Below are 27,599 nucleotides of genomic sequence, written 5' to 3' on the forward strand. Positions count from 1 at the left end.
TTTTGTTTCCATATTTTTAGTAATTTTGTCATTTTTCTTTTCCTTTTTTTTTTTTTTTTTTACGTGTCAGTGTAGTTTCATGTTTCAGTTTTAGTGAAGTGCCTTCAGGTCAGCTAAATGAAAATGAGAAATGTTGACTTAGTGACTAGCAGAAATTAATATCATGGTTTATGCATAAATATTAAGCAGCACAACTGTTTTCAACATTGATATGAATTGCTTCTTGAGCATTGATTTGTGAAGCATCATGTGACACTGATCACTGGAGCAATGATGCTGAATATTACACATTTAACTGACAGATTTTTGTAAATGTGAATAAGATGCAGAAAAGACCTTGGAATGGCATTGTGCATTAGTAAAAACACATTCTCATTATATGATTCTTGAACTTGAGGAAGTGTGAACAAGTAGACCAGAAATATCCAGTTTATTCTCCATCAGCAGGAAAATCACAGAAATGATCAACATGCAAGACTCACCCTCACCACAGACCGTTCATTGAAAATAAAGATTTGCACACAGACAAGTCATTCACCAATGATCCAGTGAAATCGATCGATTCACACACACACGCTTACATATAGACATCAAAGAATTTGATTAAAAAAAAGTCTCTGTGCATTAGTACACTTTGTTCCACATTATCTGCATGTGGGTATGAGGATACTTTAAAACTTGGGCTGGTTTCTGTTTTTTAACATCTCTTCATTCAAAAATCAGTTCTTCACATTTTATAAGGTCTCCCTAAGATCACGTTTATCTCTTGTGCTTTAAAAATCTATAACTCGTTGACTAAGGACTTTCTAACTGTGCCTTTGTTATTGCAGATAAATGGGGTTCTCGTCTCTACACCAGTCATACATCAACACAATAGTATTTCTATCATATAAATCAATATAGAACATACATATAGAATAGTCTTGTATCTTTTAAGTCCACAGTTGGTCAAAGGGATGAATCGGAGGTTAAAGATCACAATACACATGTTCGTCCTGAAGAACACCACATCCGGTGCTGAGATTCAACAACCTCTAATGTCCAAAACTATGACCATCAACGAACATTTCTTTATGGCACAAACTTCCTGAACATATTTAATAGTGTTTTTTTTTTCTTTTTATCATACATACAAAGAATACACATACTTGCAAATATTTCAAGCAATAAAATCTTATAAAGGAATGGTGAAAAAGAAGTACGTTAAGGTTGTAGTCGGTCCCAAACGCCACTGAAATCCTTTGGTATATCCTCCTGCTAAAGATATCAAACTGAACTGCACTCGAAATGTAACGGTTTAAAAGAAATCCAACTCTCAACACAAAGAAAAACTAAAGAAATCCATGCTTCTCCCTTATTACCTGGCACAACAATATGCATAAAATCCCCGTTCTGGCATTCTTGGCAAAAGCTTTTCTGTCAGTTGCTGGTCAGTGGACAGCACACGGTTAAGAGGTGATGTAAAAGGAACATGCACATCCAAGATGGCCATCTTCCAATTCCGTGATGACATGAGAATGTACAACTGTCCTTCTACTTGTCAGACCCATTCCTCCAGAGTAGAGACGGATAGGAGCGAAAGCAAAGCGATCACTATCAACACAAGTCAAGCAAACCAACACTTTTCTGATACATGTTTCTAAGAGATTGAAATTAAGAGATGAATAAATGTTCCTAATGTATTTATCTTATACAATAGTTTTTTTCTGTTAAAATCTTCACCGCTGCAGTTTTTCCTGCAGCTCTCAGTCTGTTTGTCTGCAACAAGCCTGTGGATGATGTAGTGTAGCTGAATTCATATGTGTTTGTGTGTGTGTGTATGTGCGCACTCAAAAGAATGAGGAAGATGATGGACAGAGGAGCAGTGGCGCCACCCGGTGGCTCAGTCTGCGTAATGCATGATGGACTCCACGTAGTTTCCGGGGAAAAGACCCGTGGTCCCGCTCATCACGCCCTCGAACCAGCCATCGTCATTCTTCTTGATGACGTAAATGATCGCCCCCTCCTGGAAGGATAGCTCATCTTCTTTGTCGCACGTGTAGTCGTAAATCGCCACCACTGATGGGAATGGTGTGATAAAGACAAGAAAAACTATGTTTGGTTATGTTTTTATTGTAATTAAGTATTACAACATGACAGACCTTGCTACACTCTAAATATTGTATATTGTGATGATGTGGTTATAAACAACTGATCATCTTTGATCGACTTTAGTTAGGGAATTTAGTCCTTTCTCTTAGGAGCTAGCTTGGTGTTTGTTTGTTGTTTTAGCCTTTGCTCACCCCTGAAGTTGTGCTTTCAATTTGTGGTTCTGTAAATAAATGTATAAAGGATCGTTGATTGTTGATTTCAGTTTATGTTGCGGCTTTACTCTGGACGGGGTCGTAACAATTGGGGGCTCGTCCGGGATCTGAACTTGAGACCTCTCGCACCTCAAATGAGAATCATACCCCTAGACCCCAAGTTTATTTTAAATAATGTACTTTTTTTTAATGGTGTTCAGATTTAGTTTAGTAATAATGTAATAACACTGTATCCATTTTTCATACTGTACATTGCTGTGAAACCTAAATTTACTTTTCATATTTAAAATTATTTTTTGGTTTTGTGTTTATTTTTATGTAGATTTTATTTCAATTATGTATTGTTTGTATTGTTTCAATTATGTATATATTTATTATTTACTTGTAATTTAAGTGACTTGAATTTTTAGTGTTTTTTAATTTATGTCATTTATATTATATTATTTCATTTATATATTAATATATTTATTTATTATTTATGGGTCATTGGCCATAATATTAAAATAATTTGCAATCTCCAGATTTTTAATACCCTACAAATTAAATTAAAATTTAAAACCCTACAATGTTTTATAGAAGCCCATATCCACTACAAAACAAAACAAAAAAACCTTTTCACACTTTGGTAAATAAAGACATAATTGTGACATAAAATGTAATCGGCTAAAATTCATGACGACACACGAAATTTTTACTTATGTCATTTGTATTTTTATCTCAATGTCACTAATTATGACTTGTCAATTCCAGCTTTTTATGTCATAATTATAATTTACCAAAGATTGATTTTCTTTTTCTTGTGTAGTAAAAATGGGCTACCATAGATTGTCAATAAAACGTATAAACTGTATAAAAAAATAAAAGAAACATGCGCTAAACAAGTAGCATTTATGATAACTTTGTCAGATTTCATTGCTGATCTAATATACAGTACTATAATGCAATTATGACCAACAGTGTTGAAGATTTTGATCCATTCAAATCGACAGAAGCATTCCTACATGGCCAAACCAGTGTCTACTGCACACTGTGAGAAACGGCTAGATATGTACCTTTCTCCAGGTAACTGCGAGGGGCCCATGGCGGGTCTTCTTCAGCGTAGGGGTCACTGTACTCCACCACCGCTGACTCTTCCTCATCACCCTCCTCATCCTCATAGTCCTCTGGAGGAGGTGGAGGCGGCGTTGCTACCTCAAACTCCACCTCTTCTGCAGGAGGCGGCGGTGGAGGAGCGTCTGAGACTAAAGGGATGAACAAATAATCTCAGACACAAGCTATTTCTGGGAGAATTGGCTAACTTCTTTTAGCTGATGTGAGACAAATGACTCATGTTGGATGGGGAAGGAGGAAAATGTGTTAGTACAGAAGTTAGAAAGTATTAAATTTAGAGAAGGCAGAATTTCCACTGACCTCAAAACAGCAGTAATAAGCTATTATTTTGAAAAGGAAACTTCACTAAGGCCATGTACACACTATAGATAAACAAGGTCCAAGTTAATGTTTTCTTCACCACAACATCTAATAAATTATACTTTTAACTCTTTCAGTCTGAAATAAATGTTGAGATGAAACAAACAAATGATTAGTCTGACTCTTATTCACCCGTTCTATAGAATTACTTAAAGATGCTATCAATAACTGAAACTTAAAGTCTTTACTTTGAGTCATGTCTCACTTCAAATGAAACAAGAAGTGTAAAACAGCAACAGCTGAACAATTCCAGTGTACTTTTCTCCAAAAAATATTTCAGTGTACGTGGCCAGTACAGTGTACGTATTAATCAGAGTTTCTGTCCTAACCAGCTGTGATAGAAACCTTTAGGAAAACCGAATCCTCTATTTCTGCAACGCCGCAGCTGGGAACAAGAACATACAAAGTATATGTCCAATGACAATCACAGGTACTGATTATGTGCTTTGTATAATCTTAAAAGAGTTTACTTTTATTTTGACTTTATTTGTATGAATTTAATCATGCACTTATTTCATTACGAGTACGAGCCTGCCCACACACTCTTCTGATTGGTTGGGATTGATTTTGTTGCATCTTGTGACAAATTACTTGTTTCTGAAATAGTATCTTATTGTGTCTGGTAGGACACACTGTTGGAAATTCCCTGCATGTCTTAAAGAGCTCATCAGATAAAAAATTTCCACATGTTGGCATGATTTATTATTAGGGTCTTCATGAAACGTCTGTAACACATTTTGCTTAAAAACACTCAATGGCTGTGTAAACATCACCCTTATTGCCTTGTCAAAAACAGCTCTGCTCACACCAACCCGTTTTGGTCTATGCCTCTTTAAATGATAATGAGTTACTGCACAACCCACCCCCCTTCTGGGATTTCCAAAAAAAAAAAAAAAAAAAAAAGATCCACTCCTCTCTTGTCTCCTTTGAGGCTGGGACTCTATAAATAATGATTTGTGTTCGTCTGTGCTGCCAACAACATAACATTTAGCATGTTTTTATGCAAACGTTTGCCATGGTGTCAGAACAAGTACACCGCTGTTGCTTGCAAAAACAACAATGGCGGCCGAGCGCCATGGGTGGAAATGTGCAGATTAATGGGTGGTAACACTATAATAAGAACCCCTTCCTATGTCAGAGGGGGAGAGCAATCTGATCGTCTCATTTTCTCAGATACTTGCAGAGAAAGGCTTACAAAACCAAAATTGTTGGGTTCTTCTTTTACACGTTTTCTGAGTTGGTAGATGCACCGACTTAAGTGAAAAGTCAGATTTTCATCCGATGAGCCCTTTAACACTATGTTCTAGCAGGTTAATGATAGATCGAATCAGATGTGAAGTAACATGCAACAGATCTGCTGAATAGAGACATTTTAATATATAACACAAACATGCACGTTTAGAGCTGTTAGACACTAAAAAACATTCACTAATCTACCACAGACACATTTGCATGGATGCCCGTTTATGTCATGAAAAAAAAAGATTTTAATTCTAAGTTTACATCTCACTATTATGACTTTTTTCACTCGTTTATGATTTTACATCTCACAATTCTTTAACCATGAAATAAATAAAAAAGGTAATTGTGACTTTTCACAAACTTTTTTTAACTCCAAGATAATGAGATAAATAGATAAAATGTGAGATAAAAACAAATCACAATATATATATATATATATATTTTTTTTTTTTTCCTGCAGCAGAAACGGGCTTCCATATATTTGAGAGTATTTTCTCAAACGGATAACTTACTGGTCTCCTGAACCCGAGCCACAAACCCCATGAGCGGTAGCTGGGGGGTGATCTGGAGAATAGAGGGGGGCGGAGGGGCCATAGGGGCTACCCACCCCAACAACAGAGGTAATTCAGTTCAGAAATTAAACAAAAAATTGAGTGTGGTTGAAACAAAAGGAATGAAAAGAAAGGAAGTTGACAAGTAAACAGTAGGAGATGGCAAGTTAAAGAAGAGAGAGCGCAATCAGATCAAGCCAGTAAGACCGAGCACACTGATTTAAATGACATACAAACAGGCTACTCTTCTAGTTATTGTATAAATTTCAATTATTATATGGACACTTGAGCATGTCTAGTGTGTCTACCTTGGTTTTGGTTGTAGTGTGGCCCTCCATTAAGCTGGTTTTGGATCAGGTTTGGATTTGTGTTTTGAGGCATGTTGTTGGGTTGTCCAGTAACTGATGACGGCCGGCGGTAGGGCAGGGACCCTCCCACGGAGGGCGTGGGGTGTCGTGTCATTGGCCGGTTCATACTGTAAAAGTGAGGACCATTGCCTGGGAGACAGAGAAAAAATTAATTAATAAAACAAATTCTGTTGCTTCTTCTTTGAATAGCGGTACGTGATACACAATAGGCAGACTACGATACATTCAATGATATATGGAATGAACTGAAAACACAAGCTCTGACGAAACCCTAGTGAGCCGCCACACTCTCTGCTGACGCAGCTACCTTCCTAGGCAGCATCCTACCTGAAATGAACACTGATGTGGATCACACCACAGACAGCGGGTCTGCAAAAGTAGCACTTATGATAAATAGACAAGAGACACAACTAGTGCCAACAACTAAAATATTCCTGACTGCTGTCCTCAGCAGTACTGTGTATTTGAACACTCATCAGCTTCCTACATCAGCTTGTGTCATTATCAATAGTACAGCATGGAAAAAAGAATCACTCACACATAAGCCACTTTCAAATCAAGCAGCCTTCTGTTGATCAATGCAGCAAATTTGTGTAACTAACTTGAAACCTGTGCAAGATCTGCCACTGACTTCAACAGTATATTGGTTACCAATATTCTTTATAATATCTTTTGTGTTCAACAGAAGAAATGACAACAAACGCAATCTACATTTAAAATGTAAAAATAGGGGAAATGATAACCCACAAATTAATCTAAAAAACACTAAAACCATTAAAGGGTAACCAAACCCCTGGTCAGAGCCTGACTCCACCCACTGACAATATTTGAAAAATGCTGAAAAGTGGGCAGATCACAGCGGAAATAGAGGGGACGAACCTAGGGCGGGGCTGAGCGAGTGCGGTGTGATCCTGAGACTCGCAGTGACGGATTGATTGACAGCTGCTGTCAGAGACGCTAAAATGGAGAGTGACTGTAATGACGCAAGTAGCTTTGCAACAGAGCGATCATTTGAAGTAGAGGACTTTTCTCCCCCATCTTCACCTGAAGTGGAGGATGTCGAGGTGTCTGTTCATATCAATTCGAGCCGCTGGCTCAAACTGCGGTCTTAACTCTCGCATCGCGTCGCTTTTCAGCGGGAGCTGTGTGGAGAAGCCCATTTCCACCTCCATTGCGTTGGAGAAGCAACCCTGTGTAAAATACAGTCTGTGTTAGCAGTTTCCAGCCCACCACGCCCCTTGGTACGAGCTACCACGCCCTTGGCAGTATAAAACCATCTTGTTCTGTCAAAATCACTGTAGTGAGTCAGGAGCTGGAATTGCGAGTATTGGTAACGACCAGGATAGACTATTATAGCATCTATTTAGCATAGCAATTATATAGTTATTTAGATCTTCAAGTTAGCGTAGATTTATCTGTATTTAGTACAGTGGTCAGGATGGTACATAGGTGTGTTGCTGGTTGTGACAGCACTGCTGGACCGCATAGTTTTCCAGCAGACTTTAAAATTAGGCGCCAGTGGTTGCATGCACTTGGCCTGGAAGACCATGAGTTCCCGCCTAGAGCTCGAGTGTGCAAACTGCATTTTACACGGGATTGCTTCTCCAACGCAATGGAGGTGGAGATGGGCTTCTCCACACAGCTCGCGCTGAAAAGCGACGTGATTCGGGAGTTAAGACCGCAGTTTGAGCCAGTTGCTCGAATTGGCAGACACCTCGACATCCTCCACTTCAGGTGAAGGTAGGTGAGAAAAGTCCTCTACTTCAAATGATCGCTCTGTTGCAAAGCTACTTGCGTCACTACAGTCACTCTCCATTTTAGCGTCTCTGACAGCAGCTGTCAATCAATCCGTCACTGCGAGTCTCATGTTCACGCCGCACTCGCTCAGCCCCGCCCTCGGTTCGTCCCCTCTATCTCCGCTCTGCCCACTTTTCAGCATTTTTCAAATATTGTCAGTGGGTGGGTGGAGTCAAGCTCTGACCAGGGGTTTAGTTACCCTTTAATGAGGTATATAGATAGATAGATAGATAGATAGATAGATAGATAGATAGATAGATAGATAGATAGATAAATAGATAGATGTATTAATTGTCCACTGGGGGAAAGTTGTTTTCATAGTAAAACATTTCTTAAGCTACAGAATTATGGTATTCATGCATATGCCTTTAGTTTGTTTTATTTTTGATAAAACAATGTATGGCGTATGTCTCAACCATTCAGAAAGCAACAAGAAATTACATTTGCGCTGAACAATTTCCCATTTCCACGTCGATTATTACCGACATCTGTAGCTTGTCAGATGCAAGAGGGGTCAGCTCCGGTGTCCCCTTTCCCCCACCCGTGGCAGACACACTCTGGCGATGGAGCGCTAGACGTTTTTTTGCCTCGACTTTGATGTCCGACCATTTCTTTTTTATTTCGGCCCGAGGTTGTGAGGCTACAGCATTTATGGCGTCTGCCACCGTTTGCCACTCAAGTGCCTTTTTGGCATTAGTAATGCCCACACTGTGCCCTCCAAACAACATTTTTCTCCCCTTTTCCACCTCGCCAACGATAACTTCTACTTCACATTGAGTGAAGTTAAGTTTTTTTGATTTCCTCTCTGTGTTTGCCATGATTTCGCAATCAATGAATATTAACTTGTGGGCGTTTCACAGACTATTTATGGGCAACTATGGGCGTGTCATGAAGCCGCAAAAGCTGCGCTACATTTAGAATTGATTGTGATTTATTAAGGGAAATATGCGTACGATCCGAATATTTCTGTGCGTACGCACGTCCTATGTTTCATCCGTACGCCACTTCTGACGCAAATCCTACGCAAAGTTTTATAAATGAGGCCCCTGGTCTCAAAAATCATGCCTTAAAATACTGTCTAGATAGGCAGATCACTAGTTTTGGAACCGAGCTATAAACAAAAATATGATCTTTAAACCAATCTGTCCATGTAAATGTGTTGGACGGTGATAAATTCCTAACTTTTATTTGTTATAAAACATCTTCTCTTAAAAAGAAAGACCCCAGAATAGTATCTAAGAAAAACTAACAGGAAGTAGAGATGGACCAAATTATGTGATGGAGACAAATGCCACTGGGAATGTAATCCAACCAAGAGCTGGAGCACCGATGCACAGCAAGCCAAGAAAAACCAAGCCCATGCAGGTGAAGTCTGGGTGGGGTGAGGAGCAGGAGGGATGAATCCTGGGTGATGTCGGGGAAATCACGTATGATCACGTGCAGGTTGTCACTCAAAGATGGACGAGTGTGGAGATGGATTTGAGGAGGGGCTGAGGGGACTCACCTTGAGCGGGGGTGATAGTTGCAGCAGCAGGGTTTGTGTTGGTGCTAACTGGAAGGTTGGGGGGAAGCTGTGGGGGTGGTGGTAATTCAGGAGGACCCTCTGCTAGCAGAGCAGGGGTCGGGGCATGGGCAGGGGGCACTGGCTCTGGAGTGGGGGGTGGCGGAGGTACAGGAGGGGCGGGGATAGTAACACTCGGAGGGGGTTTGGGAGGATTGGGAAGGGCAGGTGTTGTACCTGCAGCCCACGTGCCGTACAGAGACAGGAAGCCCAGGGGAGAAGAGAACAAGAGTGATAGAACAGAGGGAAGAAATGTCAAAGAAAATACAGGGCCATCGGGAGGAGGGGTAGAAGCAGCGATTTAAAAGAGAAGAGAAATAAAGAGGCAGTGAACAGAAAGAGAAGTTATCATCACTAATAGTAGGACAGGAAATAGCCTTCAATACAGTAACAATGATATGTTCTTCAGAACCTTGGACTGTTCTCAGATTAATTTACTAATACTTAATTACACAAAGAGCAGGAATCTCACCAGGAAAGGCTGTGGGCGGGGCAGGGGTTGGCACAGCGATGGGCACGCCCACGCTTCCACTCCCACTGTTCTCTCTACTGCTACTGCGACTGCTGGGATGACTGCCACCGCTGCTGCCACTGCTGACACACACAAAACACATCATGCAAGTTAAGGTCAATTAACAATGGTCAAGAGACGTGCCTATGACAGGACAGTGCGGCATTGAACTTTTTACTTCCATAACTTCACATATTTCAGAGTCAATCAGGATAAGGAACTAGGGGCAAAAAAATTTAGGGAGGGACTTCATTTTTGTCCTTCGAGAAATGATTAGATCCCCAACGGCGGTTGTACCAGAATGGAGTCAGACTGAATATAAGGGCTAATAACTGTTTGGTTTACATTATTCAACAGTATTTTCAACAGAAAAGAAAAGTCATTTTAAAGGAAGAACATGTAATAAGCTGTAAAACATTACATTCAGCATTGCACAATTCATGCTGTCCCTTACAAAAAAATAAATAAAAAATAATAATAATTTCAGCACATTTCATCAAATTTTTTTTTACCAAGCCAATTAATTAATCCTTCAAAAAAAAATCAGATTTTCAGCTATTTTCGGATTATCTTCTGATAACTAGAGATAAAATAATTAAATTGGCCTGAACGATATATAGCTGGTATTTAGCCATATCTAGATTACCAATAGAGGACTCAAGGTAATAAAGACATTACTTGGGTTATTTTCAGACTAGTAGTGGAATGATTAAATGACTATGAAGAATACTTGACCATTTTCAGATAAGTTGACAAAAATAGTGGCAGACTGATTAAAAAGTAATTCTGACAATATTTCGCCATTGTTAGATTATCAGGTAATGTCAAGCAGAAGTATTTCCAGATACAATCAGCCAACATTCATATCCACTTGGCCAAATTTCATTAAAAAAAAAAAACCTTGAACAGTACTGTATTAATGTACAAAGATAGTTCTCTTCATACACATCTCGCATGGTCATGAATTGAGGAATTGTGGGTGAGAATCGGAGAAGAGAAAGAGGAGGAAGCTATCTGTAAGAATGTTATTATGTGCTCTGTTTGTCCCCTTAGACTCTCAAAATCAGAGTGCTGAGAATGCACACAGCAAAAAGATGAAGAGTTACGGGTAAGAAAGACTGAAATAGAAAAAGACGGTGAGTGAAAGAGCAGGAAAGAGCTCTTCTTTAATAGGCTATGGTTGTCTGAACCCAAAAAAAGATCCAAGCAAGAGAGAAAGAAAGCAAAGGAGAAGAAAAGAGAAAGTTAGTGAGTGACTGTTACTTTGGCGGAAAGTCACACTGCAACAGGCACCAAACAAAGACAGCTTAAAAACAGAACAACAGCGACGGGAAGGACAGACAGATGGGAAAGGAAAGAGGATGCGGAAAAAGAGGGTGAGAAAGTTTGAGGGACCTTTATTTTTCTTTTCAAAGTAATTTTTTTTAAGCCTGTCCAGGGGATAATGCTGTGTGTGTGTGTGTGCGTGTCTGTGAGTACCTGTATGTGCGGGTCCTCTGATTAACGGATGCAGTTCTAGCCGGGCTCTGCAGGGGTGGTGCGGTGTTTCGTGTTGGACTCTGCACATAGTCGTTAGGGATGACAGGTGGACGCACAGGTTCGAGCGTCCGGTAAGGGGAGTGGCGCCTGCCGAGGGGTGGGGGGTGTGGTTAAAATATTTTAATATCCACTAAGCAGTGGAGTCAAATATCATTGAAGACAAGACTCCAATAATTAAATACTGGGAGATCTTGTGTTACATCTTGTAGTCTGAAAATCCATTTAGAACATCACAACAGTAAAGCAAACCCTCATGAGTCATGTCTAATTTATAGATTTGTAGATCTGCGAGGCAATTATGGTGGGCAGTATAACCAAAATAGATCAAGGTATGAGTAATTTTATGTCTGGATCTACCAATAATATCAATATTTAAACAATGTATGACAATACAGTTATTTTTGCTTTTAAAAAAAATTACGGTAATAGGTTTAAATAATAAACAGTCACCTGAAAATGCCTTAAGATAATATAGTGAATTAAATACTTAAAAAAAAAAAAAAACTTGGTTTGACCAATACTTTTTACACTTTTAAGTTAGTGGTTCTCTAATAGTTTACCAATAAATGTGACACCACTGTGCATTCAACAGGAAATAACAGTGTTAGTTCCTTCTCATGTGAGATATATGTAGCATTTTATCTTAACAGTTAGACACAGTGAAAGAATGAAATCATTTAATCTAACATCATCATTTATTATTAATGACATTTTCTAAAGGCAATTTTCTATTGTTTAGTTAATAAACCAATGTATTATTATTATGAAGTTGTCTTTTATATAAAATTGCGGTATACATTACATATAAAAAACAGAAATGAATAAGATAATTATTAAATCAGATACTAAAACAAAAATATTGTATTGGTCATATAAAAAGCAATACTGTTTAATCTTTACTTTCATTAAATATGATTTTTTTTTATTTAGATGGATGCAAACAAAAAGATATTGTTATTCATAACAAATGTCAATTTGATCAAAAGTCAGATTTTCGTACACAAAATAAGAAATAGTACATAAAATATCATAAAACAAATAGATTCAAAATTCTGGTGAGGGGAGACAAATTCCCTTTGTTGTTAAATAGCTGACATACACACACCTGTGTAAGCACACAGCAGTCTATCATAATGGAGTAATGTAGCTCAGTCTATAATAGTAATGTAGCTCAGCAAATGTAAACAACTATCAACTGTACTTTTCCTCATCTTAACTTCCCTTGGACACATCGCACTCTGCATTTTTACTTTATGTTTCTTCATTGCTCTCATGGGTAAATAATGTAACTTAATGCAGAACACCCTACCAGCGATACATTCTTACTCCTGCATAGCATATATTGTCATACCGCCCTTGCCTAGAGTACCGGAAGCCAAACACACCAAAAGGTGCATTAAATGGCGGCTCAAAAATTATTTATGATTTCATTCATCGAGGCATATTTTAGATTTAAGGATATTTTCCCATTTAATAATATATTTTAAATTTAAAATGGTACATAAATGTAATATTGTGCTGAATGTAGAACTTGACGACAACAACAATAACTTGAAGTACAAAATTTAAAATGCAAGAAGTTGGGCTTGTTCCTCAAGAGGACTAAGGCATTGTAAATCATTAAAGTCTCTGCTTATATAAATATGTGCAATTCTTCAAAGTACAACACTACTGTTCACATGTAGCAGAAACATGATAAATAGTGCTGGGCAACGATTATCTTTTAAAAAATTGCGATTAATCGCATTATTGTCTGCGATTAATTGCATCGTTAAGCACAAAACTAAAAATGCATTTAAAAGTAGTGTACTTTCTATAGGCTATGAACAAAAGTGCAATAACATTTGGTTTGCAAACACTTTAAACAAATAAAGGTGCTTTTTACAGCAGTGTTCCTTTTACATAATAGCAGTTGAAACATTTATTGTAGCCTAAATCTCAACTTATAACATTAATGTAATTAAATATAAAACAAGCTATGTCACTGCCAGGACATTAACATTTTTATAGAAAATATTTCATAGTTTGTTTCAGAAAAACAAGTTATGCTCAGAGGCCAGAGCCTCGATCATAACATTATAACAGGCACCTTCCTATTAGAGACCTTATAGGTTAGAGAATAATTAGGGTCTTCTCACACTAGGCAATCTTAACCGTGCTGGAGAGCGTTTGACCCCCAAAGCCTGGTTAGTTTGACTAGTGTGATCGCTCCGTTTAGAAGTCCCTGGCTCGGTTGGAAGAGGTGGGCAAGAGCATGGATCAGTTATATATAGATCAGTGAGTGTGAGAGCTAACCGCACCAGAGTGCAGATCTTCTGAAATGTGCTGCATGATTGCATTAATATTTCTGGGCGGCAAAAGCGATAGTTCTGTAAAGCATGTATTGTGAGAGGGACGTGTGTTACCGCGTCCCATACGAATCAAAATAATAAACCACAAAATTAACAAAACGATTCACTCAACTGTGTTGAGCAAGAGCGCTTCTCTGCTGTCTTCACGTGCTATTGGAAACTTTCTATTTCCAACTCATGATTACAAGCCCGTTGCATTCTTTTTTGTTAAAAATAACAGTGGACAGTGGTTAGTGAACGTTGATGGGAAGCCTAAATTATTTGATCGGGAGCATCCTCTCCTGTGACCCATGATTTGTCTGTATGTGTATTTAGAGCCACTGAGAAATGGACTTTCTTAATAATAAAAAACTGTGTTAATGAGCAATTTAATAATGCATTAACTTGCCCAGCCCTAATAATAAGCAAAAGAAATATAATAACTTAATATTGATCTTCATTATGTTATGTGCAGGGGAAAACACATTTACATCTGCCGAGCAGTATGAATAGAACAATGTTCGAGTTGCGCTATTTTAATTTATTAGTGTCATTAAAAACTGTCCCTTTGGTGGAGCTCAAAACACATGTAGAGTCAGTCACGCCACTCAGTGCATTGAGTCGTGCCTATGACAGGAAAGTGCGGCATGAACTCTTTAATACCGTGCTGTTTTAACCCACTTTTGGGCTGTTTTTTCTTCCCATACTAGCAGAAATCTGTGCTGTGTCTGTATATAATATATTTAAAGGAGCCTGTTGTGTTGCATTAAGGCCAGAAGGTTTTCTGCATTGCTTGTGGTTGGCCGTTGTGTTGCCATGGTGACAGTGAGGGGTTAGGGCCGTGGACATGTGTATGAGCGGGAAGAACACAACTGAGATTTAACAGTAACAAACATCAGCTGTAAAAACTCAATGACATAAAATAATAATAATAATAACACATCACAAACACAACATGAGTCTTTTCTCCACAGTGACCTGCAGGCACAAAGACTGAAACACACAGATCCAGAACGCTTCAGTCCCTGAACAGAGAACAAGCCAAAACTGTTAACTACAATACAAACATTCGTAGATGTGTGCGAGCCTGGCTGTCAGGAATAGAGATTAGATAAGAGATGGAGAGAAGAGACAAAGAGAATTTCCTTTTCAACCACCAGATCAACATGTGCACAATAGTATCAAACAATTCAAAGGGGACATTTCATACATTTTTATGTCCATTTATAATGCGAGTTAAGCTTTTTGCACTGAAATATGATGCCAAAACAATTCACATCAGGCTGAAATGTTCTGAGACCTGAATATATATATATATATATGCCTTTGCAAATGTACTTACCTCAGGGTTCCTTTGCCCGGGCCGGGAGGGCTGGGTGGTTTCTGGGTCGGGGCAGCTGTGCGTGGAGTTGTACCTGCTTTCATATTCTGGGCATTGACCTGTGGGGCAAGTGTCAGATATCATTATCAGTATTAAAATGTAAAGACACGGACATTCCACCACATACACAAAACACACATCAACCAAAGACCAACTGAATCCTTACCTTAAACCTTAGTAACCACTACACTCAGAAATGAAGGCAATAAGAGAGGTGAGGAGAGAAAAGATGCAAACAGTTAAGTTAGTCTGAAGAGTAAAGAGGAACTCACAAACATGCAAACACACACAGAGCAGCTAGTTAGGCAGAGCAGTCCATATCATCCAAAGCAAAATACATTCATATTAACTAGTGTTGCATGGTATACTGGTATTTGGCAATATTATTCATATTTAAAGGTGCATAATAATTTTTTGTTTTTGATTTGCAGGCTGATATAGCAGCTGACTAGCGGTGTGAAAGCAGAATTGCGCAAAAGCCATTCACAGACAACCATAATTTATTTAACGAGGCAAAAAGTTTTAGAACAGGTGGTTGAGTCATTTCAATAGACATTTGGGAATTTTTTGTGAGGGTGAATGACTTTCCCATGCAGGTTTAGCATCAGGTTCAAGTTGGTCACACATATAAACTGGCTTCATCCCTACCTTTACGCCATGGCCTAAGTCATCCAGCAGACTGTAGTCAATGGGCTTGCGGATGTAGCGTACAGGCCTCTCAGGATTGGCTGGTGCAATAATCTTGTGCGTGCGGGAAGTGTTCTTATTGGTGGTGAGGATGCCAATCTCTCGCCTGGCCACCTTCTCTTTATGGATGTCCACCGTCTGTGGAGGAATGTCATCATATGATTTGATGCATGCAGAAATGTACATGGAAACACATCAAATAACAGGTTTGAGCATGAAATCAAAACCATGTTAAAATCAAGTAGAACCTTAAAGTAAAGCATGAATGACACAAGTAGTCCGTAAACGAGTTTTCAAAAGTCAGTTGACAATAATATACTGTCACCTGTAAAATAAAAAATAAATCTATTTTGATTAATATAAAGGTACTGCTATGCACCAAAGTTAAATACTTAGGGTTATTGATTTGAATAAATAATTGACTTTAAGTAGTAATATTTTAATAGTGATGCTTCCTTTAGAAAATTAACTGAATGTAGATGCAAAATAACTTGCAAACAAAACTGGAATGTACAACCCCTCTCATCTCAACAAGTAGAAGATACCCACACTAGCAGATGTCTGTAAAGCAGTAAAAAGCACCTGTGAGATGTGGTTGATGGACGACTCCATGCGGCGTAGCTGAGACGCCTGTATATCCAGCATCTGGAGCACATTGTTGGCGAGAGTGTTGATCAGATACGCTACGCTGGCCAAAGACTGAGTAGTGTAGCTTTTGGTTTCTTCTAGAGCTCTGTGCTTATCTGGAGACTAGATGGAAAGAAAAGGAAGAGTAGAGAGAGAAAGAGAGAGAGAGAGAGAGAGAGAGAGAGAGAGTGTGTGTTCATCTCAGCACAGAAGGATGAATAGAGGTGAAAGAGAACATGACATTGACTCGTGGTCTAATTTCTGTTCCCTTGTTAACACTCCCCTTTAGGAGAGTGCAATTTGGTTTCATATAATATATACTATAATTTATTAATTGTTTAACGGTGTGCGTGCTGACATTATTGAGTGTGTCTTGAGAGTGTATGCTTTCATTTTGTTATGTAGCCTATTAAAACTCTAGCCTAGAAAAATTCCCCGTATGAGATTTTTTAAAATGTATATCATGTGATATAATTAAGCAATTTCACACGCAAGAGTGCTTTCCATGATATCAGCATCATTGCAATTTATGTGATTTTGTGATTTTATCCAACAGCTGAATAAACACGTTAATATTAGGTGATATACATTTTAGACACAATATGTCAAAGCCACAGAAGAACCATTGTACGGTATGTCTCTGAATGAATCCGTGTTTTTAATGAAACGAGTGAGTCGATGATTCAATGACCAATTCATAAATTCAGTCATTGATTTTACTCCTGAATTAATGAATCAGTCATTTGAACAAATCTGTTAATAAATGACTTAATGACTCGCTTAAGACAGTGACTTAGTTGCCATCACTTACTTTTGGATTTAGTTACATATTAAAAGTAATAAATAAATAAAATCAATATTCACTGAAAAAACAGCCAAGGCACCAACACAAAAATACACTCAAAATATTTTTTTTAAATCACAGTTTGAGATATAATTTTTTTGGTCAATATCACACAACTAATCTTCCATTCATGATTAATTTCCTTTATTTGAATCCGCAAAACAGACACTGCGGCAACCAATCAGAACAAAGCACTGGAACAGAAAAATAAAAAAAACTCAAGTCACTGCATCATTGGCCGCCTACAATCATCATTCATTCCCTTCTGGTGTATCCATGGTGATGCTGTCAAATATATGGGAAGGCCCAGTGATGAACGGTACGGTGAGTGAAGATAGCGGGGAAGGAGGGTAGTGTGTGGAACTCAAAGTGTGAGAGAAACACGCCTGATAGCCTTCAAAACAAATTAACCAAGATAATTCATACCAAATCCAACTAAAATAGTAATTCTCCAAAATATCAGCTGACTGAGTCTTACTCCTGTGCCTGAGCTAACCATTAGTCATTAGTTCCCCCATAGGCCACCCATTGTCACTCCAATGCGCATTATTTTATTTCTTCCATGAAATACAAAAGGAAACGTTAAGCAGAATGTCTGAACTGCTATTTTCCATTTAACAACAATGGATGGTGATTTATTATGCCAGTGCCAAGCTTAAAAAAAAGCATCATAAATATATTCCACTTGGTTTACCATCTACACTGTATGATGAATAAATCTCTTATACTTACATCGCATGTACATCTGCACTTCGTTGTTTATGATGAGACAATTGACCATATTCACGGAGTGTTCTTTAGAACTTCCGCATTAAGATAAGCCAGCTCGTAAACTTCCGGTTAAGCGTCATTTGATGTAGTGGTGTATATATAGGTAGAGACTCTTGAGACCCTCACAGGGACCTCTCCTGCCTTGTTCTTGTCAGAAACTGAGGAACAAAATAATTGCAACACCGTAAATAATGATAGCGGCATTAACATGTTATTTAACATTTAACAACATATAATTTTATATGCCGAGCCTGGTAATCCCAGGAGAGTATCTACACATAATTGTACATCTAAAGGCTGACAACTAAACACTACCGGAACGGTTTAGGCTAACGTTAGCTAGCTAGAGATGTTATCTCATAAACAACATCATAATTGTATTCTTGATCATCAAAAACTGACGTTCACAGTCATGAACACATTATCAAAACACTTTTAATATGTTATAGCCTTTATCATTTCTCATCTCTACAGCTGTGCAGTAAAATTCACTGTAACGGAATCGTGTGTGACTGGTTATAAAGCGCAACACCGTGTAAAACCACGGAAATTTAAATATGATGGAACAAATAAGCCCCTAATATTATTATATATTATATTATCATTATTATCATCTTTATTTAGTCAATGGCAACAGGCAATATCTCAATAACTATTGTCGATACACAATACGATCGTCACAATCCTAGTTTGTGCACTACATTTCAGGTCTTCAACAGCCATATGAAAGCTTTATGTAAGGAATGGCCTCAAAATGGCTGTTGCTTACATACTGATATTGAATAATGACACACACTGATAATGAATATTTGAATAATTAAATCTAATTTACAGTCATGATTTTAGATGCCATGTGACAGATTACAATGCAACACGTGTAAGAACCAAGGGTGATTTGGAGTCAAAAATAATGTCATATCTGTCACAAAAGATAAATTAACTTTTATTCAACACAAGTAAAAGAGATTTGTGAGCTCCAATTCAGATTTTAAGGGAATTACAATCAAATGGCTTTTGAAGACTTGGAATCGCCCTCAAGTCCTAGTACTACTTTTATTGTACTTTCATCTTCTTTATTTTTAATATAAGGACATTTAGCCATTTGGTGTTCCACAACAGGGTTTACAGGGTTTGAATGTTATGAGGAGGAGATAAACTATGGGAGAACAGTTATTGCATTGTCAGCTCGAGATAAAAATCTTCTTTTGTCATTAACACTTTGAGGAAAACATCAGACCCCATTTCATTCAGTAAAATACTAGAGGTCCAAAACACATTAATGTTTCTATCAAATGCAACTTTTCTATATATATGGAGATGACGTGTAGAATAATACAACAATTAACTATTAATATGAACTTCCCAGAACAAAAAACAAATGTGATCGGACTTATTTGTCCAAATAAACTTCCTTACAAGAATGAGAACCCGTCTGAATTCACTAACATATCTGTATGCAATATGCATGAATTCAGGAAGTGGGAAACATTGGGTTACATACTAAACTAAAACCAGACCACAGACATATGCAAGCAAGACATATATCAACCCCAGCTAAATGCTGCCATGGAAAAAAATTCAAGCTTGGTCACAATAAGTTGTTTATGGCATTTCTGAACCCACTGTGACAAAGCTAAGAGAAAAAAATACAATGTTCACAATTTACTCACAACTAACAGACTTTCTTTTCAGATGACATAACAAAATGCATTCATAGAGCATCACTGTGTGCTCTGCATGATTCCTGAGCCTGAATCAGGTGATCTGAAACCCCCCTGAGTCAAACCACAAAGCAAAACCTGTTTAACACATTACAAATGGTAGCTCTCACTCTTAATATAACCCTTCAGCTTTAACAGGGCAGCAAACACTAGACAAGTATGCAATATTTCAGGAACCAGGAACACATCAAGACTCAAAAGTACTGGATTCAGCATCCACAGTGTACAAACTAATTTTCCAGTGACATCTAGTCACTGATCTGCTGGGTCCATGTGACACGCTCTGTTTTTGTTTTGTTTTGTTTTTTTGGAGCAATAAATGTCAAAAGTTTGATTTCTGATTCTCTATTTCTGAAGGACTACAAACACTAAACAAAGAAGTCCAGATCCTTACACATGCACTTCTGTGGATCTCCCAGGAATGCTGAAAATAACACAAATTTAGTCATTCATTTTATCGTTCCAGAAGCACTTCACAGATTCCAGAGTGAATCATCAAACTCATGCTAGCAGGAAAAACTTCATTCAATATAGTTCTAGCATAGTCTATTTTAACTCTGGTAATTGTGTGATATCATAGTAAGCAAGCACTGCATTGCTATGATTAGACAAACATAGCTAACAAACAAACGGTATTTGTTGGCAAAAGGCAGATTTGAACCTAACCCTAACTATAACTACCATATTTGTCATGAAAAAAATACCACAGTTAATCATGTATACCATAGTAAAATTTTGCGATTTCGAACATGCAAATAAATAGTAAAAGCGATAGTAACGTTACCAAAATACTAAAACAGAAAACTGTACACATTCGCTCTCGACAATAAACTAACCCAAACAACACCCTAATAATAGCAAACTAGTAAAAACAACAACATTAATAGATATTTACACTAAAAAGCGAATTAACCAAATAAAAAGTCCATAAGCCAGCAGCATTTAGCAGCAGAGCTAACTTCAAAAACACTGCGCTGCTTTGATTAAAATATCTTCACAAACGCTATTACACATTAATACACCATTTTAAATCATATCACTCTGTTTTAATTATGCATATAAAACTAATAAGTTCATATTAGATTTAAACAGAGGGAAAGTAAACGGTCTTTCGATGTGATACAATTGAGGTTTACCCATTGGTTTCGCTTCAGCTAGCAAGTTAGCCTAACGTACTAGCTCAGCGTTTGAGGCCCCATTTCTGTACAAAACCACTGAAAATAGACAAAAAACGCCTATAAAGTGTGTTAAGTGTTGAACTAGTGTAATATAATCCAGTATGAATAACAAGCAATAATAATACGCGATGAATTCAGTCCGCTCGACTGCATTGCCACTCGACAGCATAAACAGTCGGATCATTAATCTCTCTTGTCATTTCTCATCCTGTACCTGGCCGTGTCTCGGATGTTTTCAAGGTTTTGTAATGTCACCTGTACGTAGTTGCTCTCGCAGTACTCGGCGACTCTCTCTAGGTTGGCGTAGCTGTCCAGCAGAGCTCCTCGACCAGCAGGAATCTCCTCTTCCAGCAGCATCTGCAGCTCCGCCATCTTCACATCTTACTGATGCATGCAGGAGGAAAACACCACCATCACACTCCCCTCTCCCTCACTGATGCACGCAGGAGGAAAACACCACCACATCACCACCCCTCACATTCACAATTCTCTTTCCTCCTCCCCTATATGTTCCCCTTTCTGTCCCCTTTTCTGTCTTTTTGCTGTATCCCAAAAAATGCTCTATACAAAAGCATGGTTTCATTATTTGGCCAAGATGGATGGATGGATACTTTTTATATCACAATTTATTAGTATAGAAAGATTGCAGTTAAAAGATTGCATTCACTGTTGATCATTGTTTATAGAATGTCTGTGACATTCAGAGGGAATGACAGTCTAAAAAAAACTGTGGCATATAGTTTTAATAACCTGGACCGTTTCTAAATGGCATTGCTTTGATCTTATCAATCGCTGCGGCACACAATAGAGAGAACATGACATTTCCCATGAGGCTATTTCAGGGACGTGAGCTATGAGTCCTTCAGTTCCTCTTGCTGACTGTGATCCAGGTGTCATCTTTGGGTGTGGTCACCAGCTCGTACCTGGCCTCAACCACCTGCCCTTCCACTCTGTGCAGTCTCAACCTGCGCACCAGCGTGCTGAGAAGCACTGCGGCCACAGTGTATGCAAATCTAAAGAGAGGAAGAGAAGGATGGGGAGAGAAGATTTGTGAACTAGGTAACATTTGAATGTTTCTTAAAGGAACAGTTTACCCAATATTAAAAAAAATCTGGTCATCATATACTCAGGCTCATGAGGATTAAGACACATATATTATTTTGTTTTATAATAATAAAAACAATTATATATTCCTATATGTTTACCTTAAAATGATTTAAATTAAGGCAAACACAAGCTTTAAAATGAGCAAAAACGGAGATAAGAAATCAAGCTAATATTTCTTATTTTAATTCATTTCCTCCACTACCTTGTTTTGAATAAACCAGGGTTTCAAATAATCTTAGAAGACCTGGATATATGAGGGAATTTTAAAAGTGTGTTTTTTAGACCTGTAAAAGTCATGAAGAAAATTAAATAATTTAATTTATTGAAATTTCTATACCGATTATACATTTTTTTCTAGTTACATCAAGATTTATTTAAAAAAAAATTGTAATTTTTTTGAATTGAATTGAATTGAATTTATTTAAAAAAAAAATTGAATTTGTGAGTATAAAAACTTATCTCAATCACAAATGACTGAAAAAGTAATGTACATTAATTGCTAATTAAGAGTGTGATCCTTGAATAACATTCAGTTCTTAAAAGTTCTAGAATTATGGAATTAAATAAATTTTAACTGTAATTATTTCACATTTTTTGCTTTTTTTTAAAGGGGTCACAAACTATTCAAACAGAGCGTTCTGATGAGGGGGTCAAGACAGGACAGATTTACATCATGTTTTTTTATGTAAAAAATTAGATAACATTTTAAGTGGACCTCAGAGAACAGTACAAGAAAATAAAAAAGGCAGTTCATGACACCTTTAATATATGGCTAATCCTAATTTCTGCAAACATAGAGTTTGAAAACAAGCAGCTTTGTCATTACAGCAGTACCAGAAATATTATCACCTTTACAGGGGCCTATAAATATGGTCAAAGTCCATTACAATGGTAAAAGGAAGGTCACTCAGCAGATATCTTTGCAGTTATTTTGGGCATGCAAGACCAACTCCTGTCTACTTGAATGGGGAAAAATCTGACATGAACTGTCAATTAAATATTTCTTTCTAAGGCTAGTTGTTTTTAGCTTTATTTACAAAGCAAGCCTTATGCTGCCATAATGCAGATTACACTTTCTCTCATTCATTGTAATATGAGTGAACCACCTTAATATACACAGTCTTTAATATTGTCGTGGAAAATGAGCGTCTTGGAATGAAACAGGTTGATGGTCACTACTAGTCAATAGGACTCATGTATCGACTACTTTTATGGGGCTTTTTGTCATTTTTGTAGTCTGACAGACCGCATTCCCATTCACTTTTGCTGTATGAAGTGGAGCAGCCTGAACATTCTGCTAAACATCTCCTTTGTGTTCAACAGAGAAAATAAATTCATACAAGTTTTGAAGGGCACGCGGGTAAATAAATTCTAAACATCACATTTTCTGGTGATCTTTGTTATGGTTATTTATTAAAGAAAATATCTGTATTTCTCTCCTTGTACCTTAGTTCAGGGCAGGCCTGGTTCCCTGAAAACCCGAGCAGCGAGAAGCTCTTCATTACTGACTCATCAGCAAATCTGTCAGGATTAAACCTGTCAAAGAAGACAAACCAGTGAAAATACCAACAAACAATGAACCTTACACAACCTTGTATAAAATGAACACACACAAACACACCTGTATGGAAGTGACCAAGTATCTGCATCTTGAAGGACGACACCCAGGGCATAGATAACCAATGTCTAAAAACATACAACCAGAATTAATTTTAACATTATAGGTCACAGCACTCTCTATATTGACTAGACTAGATATAAATAACATATAAGTTTGTGTGTGGGCCTAGTAATGAAAAAGGCTGGTTCTTACTTCTTTGGGAATGACGTGTTGGTCCACCTTCCCCTCCACCTCCTGCAGTCTGGCAGCCATGGGCGTCAGTTTGGCTGTGCGGACCGTTTCATTCAGCACCTGCTGGCAGTATCTGGGGGACAACGTGATCAAGAATGATGATTTCCAGACAAAGTGATGGCCATGTGGAATAAGGTATAACTCACAAGATATTTTATTGAAATCACAGAATTGAAACACATATGCCACCTGGTGGCCAGAATGTAGAAGGAAAAGAAAAAGCACTACACATGTAAACCCAGGAGAATATTGAAAACCCTTAAGCATGTACATACTGTAAACCCATCTCTCTTGTCCAAAACAGCTCTTAATTTCGTCATGTGTAAACCTTTTTCACATTTGGGTCACTTGATTTAGCATCTGCTAAATCAATAAATGTAAATACCATATGGATAATACTTACAGGATAATATCACAAGCTATGACTGGGGCTCACCTGAGTTGTGGAATCTTCTCCAAGGTAATAGGTTCCTCTCCGAGCACTTCAACCAGCTCATGATAGAGACGTTCCTGCACTGCTTCTGAGACTGAGAGGAAGTGAACTGCCCAGATGCACACTGGGAAATAACATAGATGAGAGCAGACATAACTTATGTATAAGGATGACAAAAATACAGACATGAAAGTAAAAAAAAAAAAAACCTATGCAGTGTTATTATCATTTACTAAAACTATTAAAAACATTTTTGTTAAAAAATTTGCTGAAAAAAAGTCAACTAAGCAAAATTTAGAAAAGTTTAAGTTGAAGCACTAACATTACTAACTAGAATTATTTTTAAATAAAACTGGGATAAAAATATATTAAAGCTAAATAGTAATAAACAAAAAGTAATGAAAAAAATGTAAAGCCACACCATAAAAATACAAAATATTAATCTTAAATTAAATTGAAAACTTAAAATATAAAAACAAAAGCTAATGTTAATAAAAACTATAATACTATAAAATACTAAAACACATTGAAGCTATGCCAATCAACTAGAAAGAAGAAATTGAAACTCACAGTTAGCAGTGATCACACAGCCAGCTAGAGTAAAAACCATACCATCTTCCATCACCTGAGGAATGGCAAAACAGATTAAATAATTGTTTGTTTATAATTGATGCATGTTTATGTAAATATTAGTATCTCAATTTGAAAATGAATCGTTCTGTGTTGAGATGATGCTACCTGACGCTCTGTTAGCTTGGCCTGTAGTAAATAGTTAACAAAAGATGACTGACTGGATCCTTGTCCACTGTTCTGCTTTGCCACAGACTTCAGCACCGACTCCATCTCAGCCAGAGCTGAAAATAACAAAACCCCACAATCAACTGATACGGAACAATCCACAATAAGGTCAGCACTTTCAAATGTTGCTCAGCTGCCTTCTTACCACTCTCATAATGGGCCTTTCTGCTGGAACTCTTCTCTAGGGATCCATCCAGATAACCTTTACCGATCTCTGACCAGATCTATATGCGTTTCCATGTAAAATATCACATTTTATAACAACGATCATTTTCATAAGTATGACACTAAATAGAACTAGTGAAGAATGCTCACCGCTTCATGGCTCTTACGGAACTGAATGATCTCAGCATCATCCCGAAAGCGACTCCCCATGGCAAGCTGAGTCACAGCCTTCATAGCCAATCCAAGCAGGTGAGCACAAAGAGGCATGTGCTGTGATTTAGGATAAAATGCCCACTTATCAACCAGCTCCTCCACCAGCTAAAATAAGGCAGAGTTTTAAGAGAGAGATAACATGTTTGAAAAAATATGCACTGTTCATTATATTCAGTATTGATTATTATACGAACAAAAACAAATCCCCTATGGTTTAATATCAAAAAGAATTCAAGAACTTTCCTTTAAGGCAGATATCACTGGATCAGATAGATTTATGCAATGAAGAAAAGAACTTGGTCCTAATCGTGAAATCCTGAACTAGTGATATATAAACACTCCTGAACAGACCTGAAGCAATAGAGGGAAGTTGTTCTCCAGGGTTTTATTAATAGCTCCCTCATACACTTTTTTTCTTATCATCGACCCTGTCACTCCCACTCCTGAACCTGACTGGTAACCCAGCAACGACTTGAGCATTGTCTCAAAGGAATCCGCTGAGGAAAGGGTACAAACATATGCGTTAAAAAAAGCATGCATAATTATATGCATAAAAGGGGATTTGTATTTTTTTATTTATTATTATTGGTATGGTAATAAATGCTACTTCACACATTACCATCCAAATGTTTATGTCAGAAAGGTTTTTTTTTATGATTAAAAGTGACAGTAATTACACGTATAATGTTACAAAAAGGTTTCTGTTTTTCAGAAAAATATTAAATATATTAAGAAATGTTCTTTAGCACCAAATCAACATTAGAATGATTTATAAAGGATTGTGTAATGCTGAAAATTACTTTTTAAAATATACTGAAACAGATATTTTAAAGTGAAATAATAGTTCATAGTATTTTTCTTTTATTGTGTTATTGATCAAATAAATGCAGCCTGGGTGAGAAAAGACACTTCTTTCAGAGACATAAAAAAATCTTACTGACCTTTTGAAAGGTAGCTTATGAGGAATCAAATGAATAACATATAAAACACATGTAATTTTATGATCAAATATTAACTATAAAAAATATTAACTCACTGGTCCAGTTGGGGTTGATGTGTTGTCGTAGTTGGTCCACAGCACCCAGACTCACCACTGGTCTCCCACCAAACCAGAAAGATGCCACAGACCCAAACTCATCGTGAAGACCCACCAGGAACTCATGCAGGCTTCCTTTGTTCACTATATCTTGCAGATTCCCATCTCTGGAAAAATATTAAAGAAAGACGTTTGTTGGAGATTGACTAAAGATCAAGAGGAAATCGCAAACCCTTACTTCTCTTCTGTGGGGTTTAGTCCAGGCACACCAGAGGCACTTCTAGATGACTGACATTAAAATAAGAAAACATTGGGTTAATATACACATATCTGAAATATGAAAGTCCCATGATTACAGATTATACCAGATTTAATGGCTGACTTTCTTTTACACATATAAGTAACGTTAACTGTAAATTCAAGCGTAGTTCGGTTATGATCTTCTAAATGCAGCAGGTGAGAATTTAAACCGAACATATTTAGTATTTATATTTCATAAAAAACATAATCACAACAACTACAACACAGTTTGCAAAACAGGTCAGATAATAATTATATTTTCACCGGATACAAATACAGGACGGCACCGATCAGTATAATGACAAATGTCACTGCAAATATTGCAAAATCCAGCATGGTTGCCTTTCAGAAATGTCTATGACCGTCATTCATGTAATCAAACTGTTCACTGGTCTAGTAGCTAACAATCCACGTCTACAGTGAGCATCAGAAACCTGCGCCTCTGTGGCTCGGTACTCAACTACACATCCTGTGAACACGCCTAAACTAATCAATCGCAGAGCGTTGTTGTTTAGGGAGGGATATTTACTTGAAGTCTGTTAAATACAGCATGGATATTTTATTTTAACATGATTGCAAATTATTATTATTTTATTATTATCTTGTACCCACGTGTGCCAAAACAGGTTAATATAAATCATATTTGTCCCTTCTTTATTATTTATTTTGCAATATGAGTTATTCTAATTATAGCTCATCATATTAACGTTAGTCGTTTTGTAAATTTGTAAACGCGTGACTAAAAACTGTAGTATTAACTCGTTTTTTTACCATATTATGAGTTTGTTTATAATTAAGGGGGCGGAGCTAATGA

The 27,599-nt window shown here is 37.4% G+C and overlaps 2 protein-coding genes across 21 annotated transcripts; both read right to left on the reverse strand.

The window, feature by feature from the left end:
• Nucleotides 1-411: 411 nt before the first annotated feature.
• Nucleotides 412-21,400, reverse strand: LOC132152096 (abl interactor 2-like). Of its 20 annotated transcripts, XM_059560790.1 has the most exons (13): nucleotides 21,137-21,287; nucleotides 17,944-18,140; nucleotides 16,323-16,490; nucleotides 15,702-15,878; nucleotides 15,220-15,237; nucleotides 15,015-15,112; nucleotides 11,283-11,429; nucleotides 9,765-9,886; nucleotides 9,236-9,469; nucleotides 5,875-6,063; nucleotides 5,528-5,614; nucleotides 3,356-3,544; nucleotides 412-2,058 (listed from the first exon to the last, which is right to left on the reverse strand). In XM_059560790.1, the coding sequence occupies exons 3-13, from the start codon at nucleotides 16,383-16,385 to the stop codon at nucleotides 1,883-1,885; spliced, it is 1,500 nt and encodes a 499-aa protein (XP_059416773.1). In that variant the 5' UTR covers nucleotides 16,386-16,490; nucleotides 17,944-18,140; nucleotides 21,137-21,287; the 3' UTR covers nucleotides 412-1,882. The 20 variants fall into 20 exon arrangements, with proteins under 20 accessions (XP_059416773.1, XP_059416765.1, XP_059416764.1 ...); XM_059560782.1 differs by lacking the exon at nucleotides 17,944-18,140 and having other exon boundaries at nucleotides 9,765-9,883; nucleotides 21,137-21,390; XM_059560781.1 differs by lacking the exon at nucleotides 17,944-18,140 and having other exon boundaries at nucleotides 21,137-21,385.
• Nucleotides 21,401-21,702: 302 nt separating this feature from the next.
• LOC132152099 (cytochrome P450 20A1-like) lies at nucleotides 21,703-27,407 on the reverse strand. The gene is made up of 13 exons (XM_059560802.1): nucleotides 27,050-27,407; nucleotides 26,724-26,773; nucleotides 26,486-26,652; nucleotides 25,801-25,946; nucleotides 25,387-25,554; nucleotides 25,217-25,295; nucleotides 25,012-25,127; nucleotides 24,844-24,898; nucleotides 24,277-24,397; nucleotides 23,802-23,913; nucleotides 23,610-23,674; nucleotides 23,435-23,524; nucleotides 21,703-21,894 (listed from the first exon to the last, which is right to left on the reverse strand). The coding sequence occupies exons 1-13, from the start codon at nucleotides 27,119-27,121 to the stop codon at nucleotides 21,744-21,746; spliced, it is 1,392 nt and encodes a 463-aa protein (XP_059416785.1). The 5' UTR covers nucleotides 27,122-27,407; the 3' UTR covers nucleotides 21,703-21,743.
• Between the last annotated feature and the right edge of the window lie 192 nt (nucleotides 27,408-27,599).

The sequence above is a fragment of the Carassius carassius genome, chromosome 10 (assembly GCF_963082965.1).
Source record: "Carassius carassius chromosome 10, fCarCar2.1, whole genome shotgun sequence".
NCBI lineage: Eukaryota > Metazoa > Chordata > Actinopteri > Cypriniformes > Cyprinidae > Carassius > Carassius carassius.